The sequence below is a fragment of the Monodon monoceros genome, unplaced genomic scaffold (genome assembly GCF_005190385.1).
Source record: "Monodon monoceros isolate NGI ecotype Baffin Bay Population unplaced genomic scaffold, NGI_Narwhal_1 Super_Scaffold_18, whole genome shotgun sequence".
NCBI lineage: Eukaryota > Metazoa > Chordata > Mammalia > Artiodactyla > Monodontidae > Monodon > Monodon monoceros.
In genome coordinates, this window is record NW_021703774.1 from 128,380,932 (window position 1) to 128,400,489 (window position 19,558).

The window sequence follows — 19,558 nt, forward strand, 5'->3', positions numbered from 1 at the left end:
AGGGCAAAAAGTGATTATGTAAGTCATATATACACAGCAGCAACTTGCTAATTTTCCTTGATGACTCACACCCCTTTTGTGAATTATAGATCAATTAGTATATGAATAAAGACAAGTGTTAAAAGAATATAAGGACGTGATCACACAAATGTACATCACTACAGATTAAAGACCCTAGTTAATTAAAATGTTGCCTGCAGCATATTTTAACAGCTTTCTGTGATTACTACTAATTATTCTCCCAAACCTGTGGCCAGTTCCCATTTTTATCTCAATTGTCAATAAATTTGAAAAAGAGTTGCTCAGGTATAAAAGCCAAAATTTTCCGTATAATGGAAATGCACAGGGAATCACTAATTTCAACTAAGGAAGGAAATACTGCCAAAGAGAAGCACTAATCAAAGAAATACAATTTATAAAAATCAGTTTTTAAAGTAACATTATATCACACAAAGCAGTTATACCGTTTTAAGGAAAAGTACAATTGCGTCTGTTGTACTGAGATGATTTAAGTGCTAAATTCCTGAAACTTGGTAACAAATCAATATTTAATTGTTTCAGGATTTGGTTCCAAAATAAGCAAAATTAGAGTTCTTGTAACAATAGCCTGAAAGAGGTAATTTATAGGCAGAGGCTGAAAGATGTATCTAAATGAGTAATGAACTAGACAATCAGCCTGAAAAAGCGAGGATGATGTGTTGGATAGCACCTAAAATGCACAGGTTACTACACATGAATAGGACACCAATCTACCATGATACCTTATTGGTGATGTAAAGAGCTGATAAGCAATAAAGTATTTTCTTTTTTGATTTCCTTAAGTGCTTTAAATTCCGACCCTACTTGATATCACTTACCTCAGTAAAATCTATTATAATACATTTTATTGACATGGGGATTAATTGATGTTAATTAGATTTCTCTTTATATAGTCCTCAATTAAAGAGCGTTCTACTCCTTGTTGGAGGATCAGGTCATCATTTAAAAGAGAAGACCACGGAGAAGAAACAGAAGCAGAAGCAGCAGCAGCTCAACAACAACAGACAGGGAAATAAAAGACATTTTAGGCAGGCTGTGTCCTTGTCTCTTATTCTAACATGTACCAGAAATGGTTGTATATAATGTCCATACCTATCTCTTCCAGGGCTTAATCATTATGATGTTAATTAAAGCATTCTAAAACTGTGAATGTGCTTCACTCAAAAATTGGTCAAGATTCTGGAATGAGACAAAGTATATATGAGAAGTGGTTCTTCTTTTTACCCCTCCTCTTCCCTTCTCCCTAAATACTTCTTTCCTTCTCTTTTACCTCTGTCCTCCCTCCCTCCCCGCCTTCTTCTGCCATCAACATCATCACCAGCACCTTCATCACTATAGCAGCCACCATTGTTGAGTCCATATTGCCAGGCAATTTACATGTATAAATACATTAGACATGTATAAATACATTATAAATATAGAGTTAGCTATATTATCCCCATACCAAAGCTCAGGAAACTGACCAAGCTCACAAAGCTGGGATATCACAGAGTAGGTTTCAAGCCCAGGCAGGGTGAACTGTGGTTTCTTTTTTTAATCACTAAGCCTTAGAGTTCAGTCTTGTTTTAGAAAACAAGGTAAGAGTTCTTAGTCAAATGACTTTAGGTAAGAGTTCTTTGTCAAATGACTAGTTCCTTCCCTATGGACACTGAAGCATTAATTAATTAATAAAATGCTGGCACACAAATTATTAGATACATATCTATTGAATAAAGCAAAAGGTTGTAAGCAGTGCATACATCTCTCTTGATACAATTCAAGCTCATTTCCCTTTAGATAGTCTAAAAGTGGATATGACTAGATTGTTCAGAATCAAGCCCACATCATTTTTCCCCCTATAAAAGAAGATATAGAAAATCTTCCTAAGTTAGATTATTTGAGAAAGTAGTAGGGAGAGGGACTAAAGTATGAGGAATTTTGTAAAATATGAGTTATATGTCTATATGCATTTTTGAATCCACAAAATAAGTCAAACTAACTTACTATGATTGCTGCCTTTGGAGAATAAATAATCTGGATTGCTCAGTAGGAGCTGAAAGGAAATTTATCCAATAAAGCCTTCTGAATGCCCACTGTGTGCTAGGCACTATAATGTAATGACCATGTAAGAAAGGCTCATAATTAGATGACATATTTTGAATGTAGTTTGATCCTTTTAAATTTCTTAAAATCACTTCCAGTAAATAAGTATTCAGCAGCATCCTCAATCATGCTTACACCATTAATTTCCTGAACAAATTTTTTTCTTGATTCTGATCAAACTTGAAACCACCAGACACTAAATTAATGGGAGTATATTACTATTATTAAAATTCTACTCAGCTTTCTCTTCTGTACTCTAAATAATTTCAGTTCGTTTAACCTTTCTTTCTTGAAGGAGGGGGGTTCTATTTCCCAACTACTTAATTGCATTAAATGATTTCCTTTGGATCCTACTCAATTTTCTTTTGCTCTCTTTAAAATGGGATGACCCGGCATGAGTAATAAAGGCCCCACAAACGCTGAAGAGGTAACAGTAATGTTAATCATTAATAATGTCCCTTGCAGCAGTCGCCACCATGTGCCGAGCACTGATGTGCAGACTCTACTGAGTGCTATCTAACGTCTTCTCATGTGATCCTCACACAGCTTTACACAAAGTTCTAAAGCCTAAATGGCTTCACCTCTTTACTTGTATGCACTTCTCTTGATGGACATCTTAAATTTTTGAGGGGCTGACCTTTCCTCAAGTCTGTTCATGTTTTCATCATCTAACTCTAATTTTGTAACCTCTGGCAACAGCAAGGGCCAAGAAACCCCAGAAAAGAGATTGGTGTCTGACAGAGGACTTCAAGGTGAGTAAGCCAGAGGTGGTCGTCTTAACAAATACATAAAGACAGATGAGAGGAGGAAGGTTTCTCCCCCTAGAAACAAGGGTAAAAACCCCTGGAAATCCAGAAAGTGTTACTGAGCAAGAGAAAAGGGCATCAATGTAGGATTTCTTCAGGAGCAAAGCAGCAATGCCTGTGAGGATGAAGTGATGGCATGGGAAGGAATATTTCAATCACCTACATTAGTGCCCGTATCTGGGAATAAAACTCCCCCTTAATCCCAGCCATCTCCTGGGAGTGGACGGGTCTTACTAACAGGTAACTATAGAGAAGGGGGAGAAAAACAATGATCATCACCATCATAAAGGACCAGCTAACATTTTTTCAAGCCTTTACTCCATGCTGGACACTGTGGTAAGCATTTCTAATTTTTGAAACACCACAATGAGTGAGGTAAGTGCATTATAGCCCCCATTTTACAGATAATAACTGAGGCCCAAAGCAAAAAGAAACAGCATGACAGTTAACATACAGGGTTAGTTACATCCCCAAGAATAATTCAGACTCATCTGTCATTTCAGTCCAATAACAGGGAATCAAGCTTCCTTCCACTGCTGGTGATGGCCACCACCAATGAGGAGTCCCAATTCTGACTCATTTAAGCCAAAAGGGCTCAGTCAGCTAGCAGATGAGGTGTGGGCAAATGTGGAGCCCCAAATGGACCACACGACTCCAGACAGCAGAGCTCACATCTCCTCCCCTCTGTATTTCTCACCAGCACTCTTAATACGAAGCTTCTAAAATTTTCCTGGGTTCTTTTTTTCCTGCATATTCTTTGATGAAGGCATTAATGATTCAGCAAATTACCAAATGATGGTGACAGTAGGATGAGAAGCTAGAATATTCTATCATATTTATAAAGAGGATAATCAGGAAGAATTTTTTTTAAATGGAAATAAAAGTACAAGCCTCAATTACCACTTCTATCATGTGAAACATAAATAACAAGAACACATCACAATCGAAACGATCTATACTTTTCTTGAAGTGACAGTCACAAGAGGGAAATACATTTTTAGATACAGTGATTTTGTTAAACAGACGAAAGATGAAATAGTCTTACACAAATGATAACATCTCAAGAGGAGATCTTAAGTTTTAGAAAACCAGATGTATCTATCCTACCTGATGAAAACAAGCTTGACCTTTGACGGGGCAGTCTTAATAATGGCAGATGCATTTTGATGACTTCTTCCATACAGGATCTGATTGTTTATCTGTGGGGGAAAAAAATCAAATGCACTTGTAAAATTGTAATATATATATATTTTGTATGAAAATATATATGTATATATACATGTATACAAGTATATGTGTATGTACTTGGAATTAAAAAATGAAGTTCATTCATTTTTAAGTAGGTAGATGTAGGACTCTTTAATGCTAAAAATCTTAACATTCTTCAGAGTATAGATTCAAACACTAATTCCAAGCAGCTGCTAAAATCTCTTAAATTCTAATCTGAATGCAGTTAATAAAGAACATACAGTTTTTGACCCTTTTGCTAAACTTGACAGCAGCAGTTGAGCTAGATGCAAAAACCTTATGATAGATATTTCATTTCCTACAGCTTTTCCAGACTCCTAAAAAATGCAGAAAACAGACCAAACTCATCAGAGCTCTGGAGTGTCCATTAAATATGATTCGTAAACGTGTCAAGGTTATTACATAGCATAAATTTTGTTACTCCAGAGGATGTAAATATTACATCCCCATTTTAAGTCAAATATTAGAGCCATTGCACTGAAACATTTTACTGTACCCAATCAATGAGGCATCCACTCTTATCCAAGGTGTGGTGGGATTTTTAACTTGATTGAATTCACCTAAATATGATCTAAACACATTTATATTCTAAATTTTTTCACTCCAGATTTTCCCACTGCTGAAGTATGATGATAGTCATAATCAATCTTTTATTTCATTTCAGCCATTTGATAAGAGCTCACACAGTTTTGGCTTTTTCTCTCTTGTCTCTTCAATAAGTAATGATCTATGTCATACTGTCCCTTTTTAACTGAGGCCTTGATAATTTCTATTATTTAAGGGATAGTATAGTACACTATATAAGGGATAGTGAAAAGGAATTTATGCTTTATGCAGTTAGCATCTAATTTGTCTGTCCTTGATGTCTCTGAACTTTTGCATTTGAAGACATCTGGAAAAGGTATCATTTTTGTCATAACAGCTATAATGAGAAAGTATTTGGAAATAAACACTTCAAAGGATGGAATGAAAATATAATATTTTTAACTGTCTAAAATGAAGCTCATCCGTCACCTCAAAGTGATAAAGCTGGTACTCATATCAAAGGCTATTGCAAAGACTAAACTTGAACCACTGCTTCACTATGCCTCTCATTTTATCAGCTTTTGTTCTTCACCAAGATAATCAATCTCCCAGAAATCCACTGATCTCCACACTGTCATTTCTCTGCGTCTCAGTTTCTTCTTCTTTAAAAGGAATCTAAGCACCTATTTCATAAAACTATTGTGAGAATTAAATAATGTCTTTAACTTTTATTTACAGTAATCTTGATACCCAAATGATTTTTAATTTTTATGTGTTAAAACTACTCATTTTTCTGTTAAGATTTCTGCCTTTTTAACATGATGTATTTAAAAATGTGCCCACCCTCTGTATGGTACTATGATGATGGATACATGCCATTATACATTTGTCCAAACCTACAGAATGTACAACACCCAGAGTGAGTGCTAATGTAAACTTACGGACTTTGAGTGATTACGATGGGTCAATATAGGTTCATCAGTTGTAACGAATGCACCACTCTGGAAGGGGATGTTGGTAATGAGGGAGGCTGTGCATGTTTGGGGATAGCGGGGTCCATAGGAAACCTCTTTACCTTCCTCTCAATTTTCCTGCTCTAAAAAAAAAATCATTTTTTAAGCACCCACCCTCTAGATAACATATTTTCTCCTAATACTTTTATGGTTTTATTTTTCTTATATTTACATCTTCTTACCTAACTTAGTTATAAGGGAAATAGTTAAAGTCAGGTAGTCATTAAGAGTGATGTGAAAAAGCATACTTAATGACATAAGAAATATCAAAAATGTATTAAGTGACAAAGCCTGGCTACAACATAGTATGTCTAGCATGATCACCTTTTTTGCTAACCATAGTTTTCAATCTCTTTAACGGATAATGAACTGCAAATCAGAAAGTTTAAATCACAATTTTAAAATGAGACGATGCATGGACTATGCTTGATCCAACGCCTGGCACTCAGGTGATTATGTGTGAATATCTTCCCCACAGTGCCTGGCCTCTGCTTTAAGAAAGTCCTTCCTAAACCACGACCTATCAAACCTCCCGTCTTTGAATTCTATGGCACTAGGTTTAAAAAAATTCCTCTTATTCCATTTGCACCTCACCCTCATGGTAAAGTCAACCCCTGTCAGGTGGAAAGCATCCATGCAGGCATATAACATTTATTGAACAGAGCTAAACTCCTTGAGGGCAGGAACTGGTGTCCTTTTCTTGGTATTCCCCAGCCTTCATATACAGCTTGCATACAATGGTGCTCAGTGAGGATGCACTGAATCAGAGCCCTGAATGGAAGTAACACTTCCATTAATCAACTGCTGGTATGCTTTCTCTGAGGTGGGCTCCAGCCTTCAAAGTGATTGAAGTTTAAAAAAAAAAAAAAAAAAAAGTTTTTTTGATTAGCAAAAGCTTGAACATGTAGAAAATTGAGCTGTTTCATGTTTATGGATATGCCTGTCTTTTAGCTGTGATCCTCCATTTTGATAGAATAGAATCCATGGCAGTATTATTCTAAGAGGAAAAAAAATCATAGCCCAAATGAAGAAAGCAAGTCATTAATTTCAATTTACCTAAGAGTAAAGCTAAAGTTATAAGTCTTTCCTGGTGCTGTTTCTGAATATTCAGAGGCCCTGGCAGTAGAAAGGCGAGGCAGCTTGCTTGCTGGCAATGTTTTTTCCAGTGCCAACAACTGTGGCATTTACTGCTAAGGCAGCTGCTCCCTGCCAATGATCAGGGGCCTCTAGAGAGACTCTGCTACTCAGTGGAAAACTGGGAACAGAACAGGAAACTCAAGATAGAGTGAAACCTTATTTTACTGGATTAAATCTAAAAGGAAAAATGCAGATCTCCGGATAAAAATAATCCAAGACAAAGTCTCTTTTCTGGCTTCAGAAATGACACATTAGCAGCCCTCTGAGTTTCAGGAGAGGAAGATCTCTTCTGTGTTTTCTTAGATCTTATTGTATACAAAACAATTTCACTATTTAAACAAAAGGTATGTAGCTTCCAATGACATAAGCAGGTTTTTTATATTTCTTCATTTCTAAGGACACCCATTCCAGAGAAAATTCAGTAAGTAATTAGAAAGAATATGATGCATTTTATGCAAATTAACTTCAGACTGTCACTTTTCCTATTTCTGAGAAGGTGCTGTTTTCTGAGGGCACTATTGTTTAAACAACAGATGGAGGACGTCTTCTAGGTATAGCATAGACAGAAAGAAAGCATTTTGTACCTCCTGGAAGTTTTTCAGGTTAATTCTAATTAATAATAACTACCAGCCACTGAGTGTTTTCTCCGTGCCAAACACTCTGCAAAGCTCTTGACGCACAGGATCTCAGTTAAATCTCAGAATAACCAGGTGTTATGTACTTTCACCAGATTATGAAACTGGTACTCCAACACCTTGAGTAATTTGCCCAAGGTGATTTAGCTATTAGTTGAAAACCCTGTTTTCCTAAGGCACACCTAGAGGTATTATCATCCATATGGTGCACATAAAAATCAGCTGATTTCGGGCTTCCCCGGTGGCGCAGTGGTTGAGAGTCTGCCTGCCGATGCAGGGGACACAGGTTCGTGCCCCGGTCCGGGAAGATCCCACATGCCGTGGAGCCACTGGGCCCGTGAGCCATGGCCGCTGAGCCTGCATGTCCGGAGCCTGTGCTCCGCAACGGGAGAGGCCACAACAGTGAGAGGCCCGCGTATCACACACACACACAAAAAAAATCAGCTGATTTCTAAAGTCATCTTTGTAAAGGTGTCTATTAAATAAACTCTGAGCTGAACACCTACCATCTTAGGTCCTGGAATTTTGAGATACACAAGTCAGAATCAAGCATTTTACCACAATGCATAGAGGCAAGACCTGATAGGCTTTTGAAATCCTTAATGCAGTATGCAGCTCTGTAAGACTGCACCTTTCCTTTTGAGCAAACAAGCTACACCCTGAACAATAATATATACTTATTTCACTTTTTCTTCATTATACAAATAGACAAAGATTGACTAACTTTTAAGTTTTTTTCTGACCCAAGCCAAAGGAAAACAGTTAAAATATTTCATCCTTTCAGAATACGTGATCACTCAGATTATCTAGAGATTGGAAAACACATTATTATTTTCCATATACTTCCAATAAACTGAGAAGTAGAGAAACTAGGTGCTTGCCCAAAGTTTCTCCTTTCAAAGGCAACTCAGTGATATACAGAAAAAATAATAAATTATTTAGATATATCCTTATCTTTGATACTATCTAATAATTGCAAGAAGAACTATCCTTAGTCCTGACTTGTTATCCCAACTCCCCTCAAATAGTCTATTTATTATCTTAAAATCTGAGATGTACAACTCTTCCATTAAAGGGTAACCATATATTCTAAGTCTGGGACAGTCCAGTTTATGCATGTTGTTCCCATTATTTATAATGCTCCCTCTCAAAAGTAACCCAGTTTGGGTGATAAATAATATATTTTCCCACGTTCACCCAGCCATGACTATGGGAGGTGTATTTTATGATACTCCATCTTGATTTCCATATTACTAAATGAGAAAGGATGTAGTAGAGACTTTGGGGATTGTTGCTAGCACACAACCACTTCCTTTACCAGGGATGGTCCTTCCAACCTTCCCATCACAAACGCCATCCATAATGGATGACAGCCAAGTTAGTATTGTTTGTCGTGCCACTCAGGCTGAAGCTGGAGGACATATGACACAGACTGGGACCATCAAGATTCTCTCTTTTTTGGGGGTTTAAAGGAGCTTTATATACTTTATATACTTTCTGTATGAAGGAGCTTTTTATACTCTTGATCTACAATTCTGGTTTTCTTATCTGTGTTTGGCTTCCTCTTTTGATTACTGACAAAAAAAGGCCTTTCTGAGATCCTCCACAAGGTCAGTAACTTCTATCTCAGCTCTATGATCTCTGGTCCCGAATGACACTAATATTTTATCATGGGTAAGTTAGCTCATCTTTTCCAAAGTTCTGAATTTCCAACTGAATGAAATGTCATTCAGGAGCAACTTACAGCAGTTCTACATACTGAAGACAATAGCTCCAAATAAGAAACATCTGTATTTGGAAAACTTACATCATATTATAATGGGTTTTCATTTTGATCCATATTTCCCCTCAGGGGTTGGTTTCTCCTACTCAGGGCAGGGGGGGGAACAAAAAACAAAAAACACTGATTTGAGGTAAACCCTCTATATTCAGGTACAGAGATGGAATATTTAACTGCAATATTTTATAGTTTGTAGAAGAAGTAGAATTAGGTTAATCCAGCAATGATTCAGCAAAAGTAAACAGATATAAATCCTTTTGTTATACTACATAAACTTTCACTTTAGAAGTCCTTAATGAGATTTGTTTCAATAAAATTAATTATTCAAAAATATCATGAAGAGGTAGCTTTTCAACTATTCTTAATTTTCCATAGTTAAACTGAACATGAATATAAATTTATGCTGGAGAGCAGATCAATTAAATCTACTCAAAAATGTACCAAATTGGAAGTAAAAGTTAATTAACTTAAGCTTAGATTAGAAATATTAATTATACAAAAATTAAAATTTAGTTCAAGCAACAGATTTGCCTGAGGTTTGAATATGTTAAAATATATTATGCTCAAAAACACACCCTTGGCCCATGCTTTTATTAAACAGGATGATTTATTATGAACAGTAATAAATTATAATTTAAAAATTGAGTTAGAATTCAGGTAACTGAAATTGCTGATGAAATCTGAGAGTCCTCCCTAATTCACTTCTAAATATATTCTAAACTTTACATTTCAAGATATTAGAATCTACAGATTAACGTTTTTCTTAAATTAACTCTCTCATTGACTACAACACACATGTAGAGAAAAAAGAAACAAATCATAAGTTTTATAACTTGATGGATCTTCTTACACTTTATTTTTTAATCTAAAGGCTCCAAGGACTTCCCTGGTGGTGCAGTGGTTAAGAATCCTCCTGCCAATGCAGGGGACGTGGGTTCGAGCCCTGGTCCAGGAAGATCCCACATGCCATGGAAAAACCAAGCCCGTGTGCCACAACTATTGAGCCTGCGGCCCACAACTACTGAGCCCATGTGCCTAGAGCCCGTGCTTCGCAACAAGAGAAGCCACCACAATGAGAAGCCACCACAATGAGAAGCCTGGGCACCTCAACAAACAGTAGCCCCCACTCACCGCAACTAGAGAAAGCCCACAAGCAGCAACAAAGACCCAACGCAACCAAAAAAAAAAATTTTTAATTACAATTCCACTTCTAAGAATTTATCCTAAAAAGATTAAAAATCAAGGTGCAGACTTCCCTGGTGGCACAGTAGTTGAGAGTCCGCCTGCCAATGCAGGGGACACAGGTTCGTGCCCCGGTCCGGGAAGATCCCACATGTCGTGGAGCGGCTGGGCCCATGAACCATGGCCGCTGAGCCTGTGCGTCCGGGGCCTATGCTCCACAGTGGGAGAGGCCACAACAGTGAGAGGCCAGCGTACCGCAAAAAAAAAAAAAAGAAATAAATCAAGGTGTCAAAACGCCTATCGTGGCTATAACTTATAATGGAAAAAAATAGAAAAAACTATACATTCATCAACAAAAGGTTTATTATAGTTGCCTTAATACAACAATAAATGGAAAACTGTGCTATTAAAAGGTGAAGGAGGGCTTCCCTGGTAGCACAGTGGTTGACAGTCCGCCTGCCGATGCAGGGGACACGGGTTCGTGCCCTGGTCCAGGAGGATCCCACATGCTGTGGAGCGGCTGGGCCCGTGAGCCATGGCCGCTGAGCCTGCGCGTCCAGAGCCTGTGCTCCACAACGGGAGAGGCCACAACAGTGAGAGGCCTGCACACTGCAATGAAGAGTGGCCCCCGCTTGCCACAACTAGAGAAAGCCCTCGAACAGAAACGAAGACCCAACACAGCCAAAAATAAATAAATATAAAAAAAGAAGATGCAAGAAATGTTTCAAAAAGACCTAGAAGAATTAAAGAAGAAACAAACAGAGATGAACAATACAATAACTTAAATGAAAACTACCCTAGAGGAATCAACAGCAGAATAACTGAGGCAGAAGGACGCATAAATGACCTAGAAGACAGAACGGTGGAATTCACTGCTGCGGAACAGAATAAAGAAAAAAGAATGAAAAGAAATGAAGACAGCCTAAGAGAGCTCTCAGACAACGTTAAATGCAACAACATTTGCAATATAGTGGTCGCAGAAGGAGAAGAGAGAGAAAGGACCCAGGTAAACATTGGAAGAGATTATAGTTGAAAACTTCCCTAACGTGGGAAAGGAAATAGCCACCCAAGTCCGGGAAGTGCAGAGAGTCCCATACAGGATAAACCCAAGGAGAAACAGGCCAAGACACATAGTAATCAAACTGGCAAAAATTAAAGACAAAGAAAAATTATTGAAAGCAGCAAGGGAAAAATGACAAGTAACATACAAGGGAACTCTCATAAGGTTAACAGCTGATTTCTCAGCAGAAACTCTACAAGCCAGAAGGGAGTGGCATGACATATTTAAAGTGATGAAGGAAAGAACCTACAACCAAGATTACTCTACCCAGCAAAGATCTCATTCAGATTCGATGGAGAAATCAAAAGCTTTACCGACAGGCAAAAGCTAAAAGAATTCAGCACCACCAAACCAGCTCTACAACAAATGCTAAAGGAACTTCTCTAAGTGGGAAACACAAGAGAAGAAAAGGACCTACAAAAACAAACCCAAAACAACTAAGAAAATGGTAACAGGAACATACATATTGATAATTACCTTAAATGTGAATAGATTAAATGCTCCAACCAAAAGACACAGACTCACTGAACGGATACAAAAGCAAGACCCATATATATGCTGTCTACAGGAGACCCACTTCAGACCCAGAGACACATGCACACTGAAAGTGAGGGGATGGAAAAAGATATTCCATTCAAATGGAAATCAAAAGAAAGCTGGAGTAGCAATACTCATATCAGATAAAATAGACTTTAAAATAAAGAATGTTACAAGAGACAAGGAAGGACACTACATAATGATCAAGGGATCAATCCAAGAAGAAGATATAACAATTATAAATATAAAAGCACACAACACAGGAGAACCCCAATACATAAGGCAGCTGCTAACAGCTATAAAAGAGGATATCGACAATAACACAATGATACTGGGGGACTTTAACACCTCACTTACATCAATGGACAGATCATCCAAACAGAAAATTCCTAAGGAAACAGAAGCTTTAAATGACACAATAGACCAGACAGATTTAATTGATATTTATAGGACATTCCATCCAAAAACAGCAGATTACACTTTCTTCTCAAGTGCGCATGAAACATTCTCCAGGATAGATCACATCTTGGGTCACAAATCAAGCCTCAGTAAATTTAAGAAAACTGAAATCATATCAAGCATCTTTTCTGACTGCAACGCTATGAGATTAGAAATCAACCACAGGGGAAAAAAAGTAAAAAACACATACACATGGAGGCTAAACAATACATTACTAATAACCAAGAGATCACGGAAGAAATCAAAGAGGAAATCAAAAAATACCTAGAGGCAAATGATAATGAAAATATGGTGATCCAAAACCTATGGGATGCAGCCAAAGCAGTCATAAGAGGGAAGTTTGTAGCTATACAAGCCTACCTCAAGAAACAAGAAAAATCTCAAATAAACAATCTAACCTTACATCTAAAGGAGCTAGAGAAAGAAGAAGAAACAAAAACCTAAGTTAGCAGAAGGAAAGAAATCATAAAGATCAGAGCAGAAAAAAATGAAATAGAAACAAAGAAAACATAGCAAAGATCAATAAAAGTAAAAGCTGGTTCTTTGAGAAGATAAACAAAATTGATAAACCATTAGCCACACTTATCAAGAAAAAGAGGGAGAGGACTCAAATCAATAAAATTATAAATGAAAAAGGAGAAGTTACAAGAGACACTGCAGAAATACAAAGCATCCTAAGACTACTACAAGCAATTCTATGCCAATAAAATAGACAACCTGGAAGAAATGGACAAATTCTTAGAAAGGTATAACCTTCCAAGACTGAACCAGGAAGAAATGGAAAATATGAACAGAACAATAACAAGTAATGAAATTGAAACTATGATTAAAAATCTTCCAACAAACAAAAGTCCAGGACCAGGTGGCTTCACAGGCGAATTCAATCAAACATTTAGAGAAGAGCTAACACCCATCCTTCTCAAACTCTTCCAAAAAATTGCAGAGGAAGGAACACTCCCAAACTCATTCTACAAGGCCACCATCACCGTGATACCAAAACCAGACAAAGGTAGTACAAGAAAAGAAAATTACAGACCAATCTCACTGATGAATATAGATGCAAAAATCCTCAACAAAATACTAGCAAACAGAATCCAACAACACATTAAAAGGATCATACACCATGATCAAGTGGGATTTATCCCAGGGATGTAGGGATTCTTCAATATATGCAAACCAATCAATGTGACACACCATATTAACAAACTGAAGAAGAAAAACCATATGATCATGTCAATAGAGACAGAAAAAGCTTGACAAAATTCAACACCCATTTATGATAAAAACTCTCCAGAAGGTGGGCATAGAGGGAACCTACCTCAACATAATAAAGGCTATATATGACAAACCCACAGTCAACATCATTCTCAATGGTGAAAAACTGAAACCGTTTCCTCTAAGATCAGGAACAAGACAAGGGTGTCCACTCTCACCACTATTATTCAACATAGTTTTGGAAGTCCTAGCCACAACAATCAGAGAAGAAATAAAAGGAATACAAACTGGAAAAGAAGTAGTAAAACTGTCACTGCTTGCAGATGACATGATACTATACATAGAGAATCCTAAAGATGTCACCAGAAAACTACTAGAGCTAATCAATGAATTTGGTAAAGTTTCAGGATACAAAATTAATGCACAGAAATCTCTTGCATTCTTATACACTAATGATGAAAAATCTGAAAGAGAAATTAAGGAAACACTCCCATTTACCTGTGCAACAAAAAGAATAAAATACCTGGGAATAAACCTACCTAAGGAGACAAAAGACCTGTATGCAGAAAACTATAAGACACTGATGAAAGAAATTAAAGATGATACCAACAGATGGAGATATACCATGTTCTTGGGTTGGAAGAAACAATATTGTGAAAATGACTATACTATGCAAAACCATCAATACATTCAATGCAATCCCTATCAAATTACCAATGGCATTTTTTACAGAACTAGAACAAAAAAAATCTTAAAATTTGTATGGAGACACAAAAGACCCCGAATAGCCAAAGCGGTCTTGAGGGAAAAAAATGGAGCTGGAGGAATCAGACTCCCTGACTTCAGACTATAGTACAAAGCTACAGTAATCAAGACAATATGGTACTGGCACAAAAACAGAAATATAGATCAATGGAACAGGATAGAAAGCCCAGAGATAAACCCACACACCTATGGTCAACTCATCTATGACAAAGGAGGCAAGGATATACAATGGAGAAAAGACAGTCTCTTCAATAAGTGGTACTGGGAAAACTGGACAGCTACATGTAAAAGAATGAAATTAGAACACTCCCTAACACCATACACAAAAATAAACTCAAAATGGATTAGAGATCTAAATGTAAGACCGGACACTATAAAACTCTTAGAGGAAAACATAGGAAGAACACTCTTTGCCACAAATGACAGCAAGATCTTTTCTGATCCACCTCCTAGAGTAATGGAAATAAAAACAAAAATAAACAAATGGTTCCTAATGAAACTTCAAAGCTTTTGCACAGCAAAGGAAACCATAAACAAGACGAAAAGACAACCCTCAGAATGGGAGAAAATATTTGCGAACGAATCTACGGACAAAGGGATAATCTCCCAAATATATAAACAGATCATGCAGCTCAATATTAAAAAAACAAACAACCCAATCCAAAAATGGGCAGAAGACCTAAATAGACATTTCTCCAAAGAAGACATACAGATGGCCAAGGAGCACATGAAAAGCTGCTCAACATCACTAATTATTAGAGAAATGCAAATCAAAACTATAATGAGGTATCACCTCACACCAGTTAGAATGGGCATCACCAGAAAATCTACAGACAACAAATACTGGAGAGGGTATGGAGAAAATGGAACCCTCTTGCACTGTTGGTGGGAATGCAAATTGATACAGCCACTATGGAGAACAGTATGGAGGTTCCTTAAAATACTGAAAATAGAACTACAATATGACCCAGCAATCCCACTACTGGGCATATACCCAGAGAAAACCATAATTCAAAAATACACATGCACCCTATTTTCATTGCAGCACTATTTACAATAGCCAGGTCATGGAAGCAACCTAAATGCCCATCGAGAGATGAATGGATAAAGAAGATGTGGTACATATATATAATGGAATATTACTCAGCCATAAAAAGGAATGAAACTGAGTCATTTGTAGAGATGTGGATGGATCTAGAGAGTGTCATAGAGTGAAGTAAATCAGATAGAGAAAAACAAATATCGTATATTAACGCATATATGTGGAACCTAGAAAAATAGTACAGATGAACCGGTTTGCAGGTCAGAAATTGAGATACAGATGTAGAGAACAAACGTATGGACACCAAGGTGGGGGGAAGTGGTGGTGTGTGTGTGTGTGTGTGTGTGTGTGTGTGTGTGTGTGTGATGAATTGGGAGACTGGGATTGATGTGTGTACACTAATACGTATAAAATGGATAACTAATAAGAACCTGCTGTATAAAAAAATAAATAAAATTAAATTAAAAATAAAAGATATGTAGGTAGGAAACTGCAGCTCTCTTCCTAGGATCCACAGGTATAGCTTTGGGGGGCAGAGTATAGACTAACAGAATAAAGATACCCAGATCCTGCTCAAAGAAGACTTTGTAGAATATTTTCCCTTTCCAAAAATCTTGGGCACCAACCGCCATGAAAAACAATCCTCACTTTCCAAACCTCTGCCTTCAGTTCTGCACATCGGAGAAATGAAGGGAAGAAACAGGCACCAAGGCAGAGATGGAACAGGGAAGATGACTGAAACTCACATGAAAACAAAATTTCACTATAACAAAAAGGTATTTCTGGATAAATTTTCACATTAATTTTTTTCTCAAGAGACAAAATAATATACTTCAACCTCTAATAACTTAATAGTTGTGTAAAAGAGCAGGTTTTAAGAACTAAATTTAATAAACAGTGTTGAAATAAGGTCTTCTGCAACTTCATTTATTTCTTTTGAAATACATTGTTCCCAAAGGAAGACATTAATTTACAAGGCTTAAGCATGAGAGATTTATTTTCTCTCAAACAAAACGAATTAAACTGAAATACCTTCTGAAGGCAAAGTAAGAGTATGCAGCTCACATCTCTCCAAATTTTATATATTAGGAAAATAGTAAGATATTCCTTTGAATTCTAAACCCTGACACTATTGAAAAATATCAACTTCAAGGAAGTGAGCAGAGAAATATGTTTTTGTGTTGCTCTGATTCTTAGTGTTTCTGTGGAAATAGCCCCAACTGCTATAGGTTGGTTCACTTGACCAAATGAAATAGGGTGTCTGTGGAGTTTCCTATTACATGCAGGGAATAGAAAGGAATAAGTGAATGGAGTCCTAAGTATATAATCTACCTCTGAACAGCTCATTAATATTGCAGAGGAATCATGCTTTCCTAGGAGGTTGAGGCATTACAGCCTACCTCTATTAATGGTATTGTTACTCAAATAAGTAAATAGGATCTCAGGTGAATAGTGACCTGGAATTCCTCTTCTAAGAACATCGATACATACTAGGAGTCAAAACTTCCCCCAGACTAGTAAGATCCAGATTAATAGTTGCTTCTTTCAAACAAATGATCTGATTAGCACTCAACTCCAATTCCTTCTGCTACCAGAATTTTTTTCTCTTGACTTCAAAACATTTTTCTTGCTGTGTCTACAGACAGCCACAAAATCAGTCATCAAAGGACCTTATCAAAGTCCCCAACTCTCCTCCTTCAAGCCACAGTTTTGTTTTTTTTTTAAACACAAATCTCATCAGCGAATCAGTGTTGTAGAGGCAGGATTCCATCATACACATTTTACCGCTTTTGAAGCATACCTCATAAAGAGTCCAGCACTGCCACACTGCTCAGTGTGACAGGTAGGCAAGATAGGTACTCCTGTACTTTTTTAACGAGGACGCTGAGACTCACAAGCTCAGTAACTAGTGCAAGGGTTCTAGGTGAGGTAGTGGCAGAGTTCAGAATCCAAACTCAAGTCTTCCGATCCCAAAGCCTCTTTCCAGTGAGGGTGCAGCCTTTGGTACGGGTGAAATGTATATTCAACTTGATGCCATGGGACTCCTGCTACTTTACTTAATGCTCATCTTAATCACCCATATGCCATCCCCAACCACCTCCCTCCTTGTCCAAAATAATTCCCAGCACCCAAGTCTCACTCCAAACTCTGTACAGTGGTGAAGGCCTAGAAAAATTCAGTTCAAGTGTCAACTTTAAAAACTCTGCCTCACCAGAGTATAGGACTATCTTCTCAGTCACTTCCTTATGTGTATGATATATGTGTGAAGAATTTTTTCAATGAAAAAGACTGCACCTGGCAGGTTGGCTAAGGTCTGATTATATTCAATGTTTTGCCAGATTTGGGGGGTGGGAAACACTCTCTCACATACTGGTAGTGGGGTGGAAAATTTGTATAACACTAAAGAAAGATGATTTGATATATTTATGCCACAGGAATTGCACAAAGACATATACACCAGTATGTTATAGTATTATTTGTACTGATATGGAAAATGATACATCATTCATTAAAAAAGGTATGTACAATATGATTCTATTTGTGGTTATTAACTATAAAATCTATATTTGCACAAATGTGTATGACCATGCATGAGACCGGTAGGAAGGATGGTAAACTGACAGTGGTTTCTTCTGGAGGAGTAGTAGAAGAGGGAAGATTATTACTTTTACCTGTACAATTACAATTTTTTATGATTACATGTTACTTTAAAAACATGTCAAAAAGTTAAGTTTCTCAGGCTTCTCTGGTGGCGCAGTGGTTGAGAGTCCGCCTGCCGATGCAGGGGACAGGGGTTTGTGCCCCGGTCCGGGAAGATCCCACATGCCGCGGAGCGGCTGGGCCCGTGAGCCATGGCCGCTGAGCCTGCGTGTCCGGAGCCTGTGCTCCGCAACGGGAGAGGCCACAGCAGTGAGAGGCCCGCGTACCGCAAAAAGAAAAAAAAAAAGTTAAGCTTCTCTAAGTTAAAAAAGAGAAAAACAATTATAAGAAGCAAAACCTTTACAACAACTCAGTATGTTAGGGAATCCATTAGAGTTTTTTCTATTTTTTAATATTTGCTAACCTAATACTTTTGACTCATAGCCAGAAACAAGGATGGGCAATAAAATTTAGTCAAAATAATTTTAAATTATATTTAAACATTGTGCAAAATTTTGAGCCTTCAGCTCTCCTGCCCTCATTTTTCCAGCCACAGCCCCTATGTCTAGATCAGTCCTGCTTCTCTTGGCATTTAGAGTAAATGGATGGAGACAGAGACTCAAAATGAAGGGCAGGAAGTACTATGGACCATGTAGGGATCTCTCCTTTGTCCTTTGCAGATTCAAGGACACACTCAATGCTACTTGAATTGGTTGTCGAAATTGCTAGTCCCATCACTGAGTACACCATTTTATTTCATGCAACTGGTACGGAATCTGAACTGAGGAGCAAATGGTTATATTTTCTACAGTGAGGTTACAGAGGTTCCTGGTATTTTGTCAGTGTTCTATAAGAAGAGCAAAAATTCACATCTAGACTCCTGATTATATTTATACCGTATATCAATTAGGTAACTTACAAAAAGCACACCTCGGCCTTCAACATCAGAGATTCTCATCTAGTAGGCTGGGGTGAAGGGTTGTTATTTAGGTAAAACTGTCCCATGATTCTGATACACAACCTCAGTTGAGAGCAACTTATATAGTTAAAGAGATTTATTTTGCAAACCTTTTGAGAAGGGATTTACAGCTTTCTGTTTTTTTTTGATTTACAGCTTTTACGTTCCCCAGAATAGAGATAAGAAATACCTTAGGCTAAATTATATGCTGAAATTTGAGAAGCAAAAATTTAGATCCCAGAATCACAAAACATTAAGTTTGAAAGTTTCTCGATGATATTATTGACTCTCCTTCTAGTTAAGTGATGATCAGAGAGATTAAGGGACTTATACAAGAAAGAGAGTTACTTAAAAATATATCTAGTACTAGAAGCCATCTCTCATAAAAAAAAGTACATTTTCAACAAATAATAACTAATAATATCTGTTTCTCCA

General features: G+C 37.2%; 1 protein-coding gene across 5 annotated transcripts in view; it reads right to left on the reverse strand.

Moving 5' to 3' along the window:
- PATJ (PATJ crumbs cell polarity complex component) overlaps positions 1-19,558 on the reverse strand; it is a 353,415-nt gene that overhangs the window by 113,135 nt on the left and 220,722 nt on the right. For all 5 annotated transcript variants that reach the window (XM_029230615.1, XM_029230612.1, XM_029230614.1 and 2 more), the window contains one exon: positions 4,035-4,126. In XM_029230615.1, the coding sequence (XP_029086448.1) occupies positions 4,035-4,126 (92 nt within the window). The remainder of the gene's footprint in view (positions 1-4,034; positions 4,127-19,558) is intronic.